The sequence below is a fragment of the Neltuma alba genome, unplaced genomic scaffold (genome assembly GCF_004799145.2).
Source record: "Neltuma alba isolate B1F8T4 unplaced genomic scaffold, ASM479914v2 tig00010853_pilon, whole genome shotgun sequence".
NCBI lineage: Eukaryota > Viridiplantae > Streptophyta > Magnoliopsida > Fabales > Fabaceae > Neltuma > Neltuma alba.
Genome location: NW_021635648.1, coordinates 53,471 through 59,470, shown reverse-complemented (window position 1 = coordinate 59,470; position 6,000 = coordinate 53,471). Strand labels below are relative to the sequence as shown.

General features: G+C 35.4%; 1 protein-coding gene across 3 annotated transcripts; it reads right to left on the bottom strand.

The window, feature by feature from the left end:
- Nucleotides 1–4,115: 4,115 nt before the first annotated feature.
- LOC114759467 (myosin-M heavy chain-like) lies at nt 4,116–5,546 on the bottom strand. 3 transcript variants are annotated; one of them, XM_028948644.1, is made up of 3 exons: nt 5,371–5,546; nt 4,793–4,940; nt 4,116–4,712 (listed from the first exon to the last, which is right to left on the bottom strand). In XM_028948644.1, the coding sequence occupies exons 2-3, from the start codon at nt 4,865–4,867 to the stop codon at nt 4,374–4,376; spliced, it is 414 nt and encodes a 137-aa protein (XP_028804477.1). In that variant the 5' UTR covers nt 4,868–4,940; nt 5,371–5,546; the 3' UTR covers nt 4,116–4,373. The 3 variants fall into 3 exon arrangements, with proteins under 3 accessions (XP_028804477.1, XP_028804478.1, XP_028804476.1); XM_028948645.1 differs by having other exon boundaries at nt 4,793–4,937; XM_028948643.1 differs by lacking the exon at nt 5,371–5,546 and having other exon boundaries at nt 4,793–4,984.
- Nucleotides 5,547–6,000: the final 454 nt, after the last annotated feature.

Sequence of the window (6,000 nt, the reverse complement as noted above, 5' to 3'; positions counted from 1 at the left end):
TTTCAGCCTTATCCTTCCCAGATACCCTTGAATCAATACCAAATCTCGAGCCATCACCTTTTATGATCCCATGCGGATTTTTAGTCGCCTCTTTATGTCCATATCCTTTCATATCTGTTCGCATAACTCCCCTGCAGAAATCTCTCTTCACCAACATTTGACGACCGAGATGTTTGACGGATACTGACGTTCCTTCTCTGACCATCATCGATTGCCCACGGTCTCCATTTTCTTTATTTGGAGGATGGGTAGGTTGTTTGTTACCGTTTCCCTCACGACTTGTCACAGTAATATGCCTTCGGTGATTAGCCTCCTCAATATTTTGCACCGGTTGCAACTTGATGCATGCATGTTTGTCGTGACCGTATAGACCACATTCAAAGCACACTTGGTGCAGCCCTTTGTACTCGATCTATTTATCCTCTCCAAAAGCCGTGAAAGCTGGTAGCAAGGGTTGTTGGAGGTCAATTTCTACACAGATACGGGCAAAACCTCCTTTATCATAAATAGATGTTGATCTGTCCACTTTGAGAGTCTTACCAACCATATTACCAATCATCCAAAGTGATTCCACATTGTAGAATTCCATAGGCAAATTCGGTATGCGAATCCATGCTGTAATTCTTCTTTGCTGGTTACCAATAGGTAGTGATCATCTGTCATCTAGGGTCCCTCCTGAAACACATAGTCTCTATCCTCTCGACTTGCAAATGAGACAATAAAGTAACCATTACTGAGAGGTATCACTTTCATAGCCTCCTTCGGTTTCCACATCCTTTTAATTCGATCTATCAAGATATTCTTAGGCACTTGGGTTCCTAAGACTTTGACAATGAGCGAGTTCATCCATGGTTGACACCAAGCCATGTATTGCTCTACCGAAACGGATAGTACTGGATACCTACTTTTACCACTACCATCATCGCACTCGTTCTTATTCTCATCCTCCTTATCCTGTGTCACCGTAGTGTCTTCATTCTTCTTGGTGAAAAAAGATTTCCATCCGTTCACGATATCTTCCTATTCATCATGTTTTACAAGAAAACCGGTACAGCCTGGGGAAAGTAACTTCTCCTTATAAGACCATTGCCCTCACCGTCCTCCTCCTAATGTTGCTGTCTCCTTACCACCATCTTCAGCCGTTGCCGACCTCTTCCCGTCTCCCTCGGACTCCCCTGAATCAGACTTACCAAAGACAAAGATTGCAGGGCTCGAGAGATGAGCCCCTTCTTTATCACGTTCACAACCTCCCCCTTGATCTCTATCGCCACTCTCTTCCGTCGCTTGTTGTCCACTCTTTGTGCTCTCCGTTCTCTCTAATTTTTAAAATACTCTTTGATTGGCTTTCTTTACTATATTTTCAATTTGATAGAACATATCATTTTGAGTAAGTATGTGAATTGGTTCTATTGAATATTTATAAAGTTGTAAGATTATGACAACAATTAGCAATGTAAAAAATGGCAAGTCCTCGTTAAAAATTCACATGCATGAATATTTCTTAGAATATCAATTACCTAATCTAGTGGTTATAATGGTATTAAAAATTTAACTTAGATAAATTTTAGCTGATATTCTCTCTTTGCATTACTATAAAATTTTAAGTTTCTTTTTATTTAAAATATTAGTCTTTATAATTTAATAAAAATCTGAACCATTTTGCTTCCTAAGAGATTAAAACCTATGGTTTAAAATTTAAGAAACTAAAGTCAAAATGAAAATAAATTTAAAGGACCAAAAATTATATTAACTTTTTAGAAATCTATATTTTTCACAATGCTCTTTTATTCCTGTTTCCTCCTTCATTTCTATAGAGTTTCGTCCTGCTCAACCAATATACTTAAGAAAGAAATCTATTTCCATGACATTAACCAAGATATTGCGATGATTTTTTTTTTTTTCAAATGTAGAGATAGAGATAATCCAAACCCATTTGAAGAGATATGCTTATATATGTAAAATGCCTTGATAATTTTGAGAGATTTTAAGAAAGTTTAACCTTTAAAAAATTATTATGCCTTAATTGTTATGTAGATGTATGTTTAATGAATTTTTTGTACATTTTAAAAGTAAGTAACTTTAAAAATTTCGCTTACATTTTTCTTCCAATTATTTTGTTAGTTAATAACAAACTGACTCGTCACTTGCAAACACTTTGCATATACTAAAATGCCATTCTTTATTTTAAAAATTGTTTAAACATGTACATTTCACCTAAAAAATTATACCTTCAAAAAGCAATGCTGATACATATCTGTGCACAAAATTTTTTACATTTACTTTTCCATTATTGATCATTAAAAGATAATTGAAATTTTTTAAATATGAAATATGGAAAATAAAATAATCTCAAATCTCAAACATCTGAAACAAATTCTTAGAAAATTTAAAACTTCAATTTTTTTTGGGCCAAGGGGAAACTTCAATATTTTTTAAAGAAACAACTCATAAAAATGGCCTCATCGCCGTCTAAAGTCAAAATTTTTAATACTTCTTTGTCTTTCACATACAAGATTGATACAAACAATTGACTACCCATTTTACATAATTGACTATATATATACATACAGCCCACTCATTAAACTCTACCCTTCATATTTAAGAGTATAAATAACTATTTTTGAACAAATCATTTGGCATATTTTTCAAACACCGGTGTGAATAGTCTGTGTTCACCATCCCTCATCAACCCCATTTATCCAGAGTCCCTCAAGCAGACAACCCCCTCTACTTCCATGTCATCTCCACAAAAATGTCAAAGTGGTCCAAATATGAATCTCCCATATTTGTTTTTTGTGTCCCTGTCGTCTTCCCAGGAGTAAGAAATAAACCATTAAAATATAGAAGAAAGAAATGAGGTATTACGGATAGCACAACTTATTTGTCATATTTCATTCAATACACAGGGAAATGCACGAGTTTTAAAACGGTGGGCATTAAATCTTAATTACTACTAAACTAATGCACAAAATAGCCTACCTGTCCATGTGTGCGTGAAAGCATGGGGACCACAAAATAGCCTAAACTCATGATGCCAAACAGAAAGTGCACAATCTCACCAACCTGTTGACGATGCAATACCAGATAGACTGAGAAAGGAAAGGAAGGAACCAGAAATAACAAGAACAATGATAATTTGCTTTAACCTTGTTCGGACACATTAAAAGAAGTTCCATACAAACTCCTATCAGAATCTGTAGTTTACCTTTGGGACAGACAGAAGGAGCGTGAACAGAAAAACTTGTAGCTCTGGTAGGCCCAACACCCTGCACCACGAAAAGTAATAGCTATAAGAGTTAAAAAAATAAAAAAAAAAAAGATTAAGGCAAATTATTGAAAAAGCCACGAAAGCAAACCATCAATGTTGCTCTAGGTCCTTTATATAGGCCAAGAAAACCCTCCTCTCTACAAAAGTACAAATGGTACTAAAAGCATGTGAGATGCCCTTGTAGACTGTAGTGCATGGCACTTCTCCGCAGAAAAATCTTTAAAAAATGAGACAGAAGAATCAAGATGCAGGGGAGCAAATTAAATCAACTATACTCACCAAGAGATCATAGAAAGTCATTGCTGAAAGAAGCACCATGATCACAAAACTGATAGTATCCTTTCATGGGTTCCCTATATTACCAATGCTGATCTGAATAACAATTTACTTGAGGAGAGAATAATAATTGGCTCAAAGATGATAAGTACCTTCAGTAGTTTATATAGAATGTGAATTTGCATTGATATAAACGGACTACTCAATTTCAATTGACCGCTTGCCATTACTAGTATCATGACTTGTCATTGGCAAACGACTGACTTGTCAATTGGTGCATATCAAGCTGTCAAAGCATGCCTTTTTACCTGTCCACACATTTGACTAAAAAAAAAAAAAATCTAACATAAATCTATCATATAATCTCATATCAGTTTACATATTCTGGCCATACATGATTTCAAGTTAACTACAGTTGCATAACACATTTTGGTTATAGTTTCATATAACGTGGATCTAATATTTTCACATAAATAGAGCTGTCATTTGTGGCGCTTTGACTTGTTGGTTGTTGCACAATAAGTTATCAATGCATGCCCATTCACTTGTCAATTGCTAATACTAAAAAAGCTAATATAATACGGTTTCATAAATTCATTTCAGAACACATGAATACCACCAAAAAAAACAAAAAATATTTCATTTACCACTGAGTCATGTTAATACACATGAACTATAAAGTGATGATTATACAATGATGTCATTAAAATGATTATCAGTTAAGTTTCAAAATACAAAATAAATATATGGTTGAGGTCTATTTCTTCCTCTTGCTTCACCAATTACCACGTAGTAAAGGCAACACTTGATCACCAGGTAAGTACTTCCTTTACTTCCGATTCACTCTCTTCTTCCTCTTCTTCTGACTTTTCTGACCCAACTTGATCATTTTCTTCCTCTTCTTCTGACTTTTCTGATCCAACTCGATCATTTTCTTCCTCTTCCTCTGACTTCTCCCACACAGATTGCTCAATTTCTGCATTTTTTCCCCTTCCTCTGACCTTTTTAACCCAGCCTGATCTTCCTGATCTTCCTCTTTCTCTGAGTTTTCTGATCCAACATTTTCTTCCTCTTCTTCATTCTTACTCCCATGCAACAACCTAGACTGAAGGGAAAGCAGTTCCTCTCCCACCATGGACACAAACCTATCATAAGTTCTCTTTATTTCCTGAAAAATAATAACAATTAAATTAATCATGTGTCAACTTGTATAAAACACCAAGCTAAGCTCAACATTATCCTACCTACCGGGTGAGTTAAGATTGTTTTTGGATTAAAGTCGCTAGATGAAGGCCCAACTACGTTACTCACACCACGTAGCATCCCTTGATTGCGATCCTCCTCCAGTTTCACGAGTCTTCAGCTTGCCCTCAATAAACCATGATGCTATTGTCTGCTAGGGGGTTTGCCAAGTGAAATCAGTAGACACCCACGTTACTTTGTTGTAAGGAAAAAGTGGTCACAAGCTCATTTAGACCTGCTGCCTATAAAAAAAAAAAAAGAACAAAGAAAAAAACTCATTTAGACCTGCAGACCATTTTCAACTGAACTCGAAGTGGTCGCAAGCACGATCAATAAGTCTTCCATATCTACAAAAATAAATTGTTTGGCATAATCAAAGCTCTTGCGCGCACACTATTCGGCCATCTCCCTTCCATTTAGTTCTTGTTCTTTAAATAGAGTTCTTTTACATTTCTCTGTATTAGTTCTCCCTTCTATAGATTTTTGCAGAAGACTTCGTTCGAAGGGAAATAAATGCATATATATATATATATATATATATGGGAACTACAGTAGCAGGCAAGGACGGAAGAGAAAGTGACTACCTGTTTCGCCTTTAGCAGAGCGTCGCCAATGTCAGCCAGAGATTACTGCGGTGTCGAGTTCTCCTTCTCCCACAAGGACGGCGAGGGTTACTTGCTTCACGGGACTTTGCTTCCACGGCTACGGTTATTGCCTTTGCTGTTGCCGGACATTGAGGTTAGGGTTCGAGAGTGCTGAATAAGCTTTTAGACAGGGGGACAATTTGAGGGCCGTTTGGACTGGCGCCGAAAAAGTCGCTTGTTTTTCTAAGGAAGAATTTCAGAAGACTCTCTTAATAGCCAATTGAGATAATACTATCTCCGCTCCTAATTATAATAACTAATTAATTAATTTAAAGAGATTAAAAAATAAGTTAAATTAGTTATTTATAATAAATAGATATTGTATTTCTTAAAATATCTTTGCTAATCAAATTTATTGGTTAGAACTATCATTATTAGAGGGATTATCTTAAGAAAGAATACATAAATATGAGAAACAAAGTGAATTGAGGTCTTATAATTAAGATCAAAGTAAAAATCAAATAAGGTCTTACATTAAAAACCGGAGGTAGTATCAGTTAGTGCTAAAAAAATTCTAAAATTTTACTGTGCTCTTTGACCAAAATTTTTTTTATGTGAAAAGACCAAAAT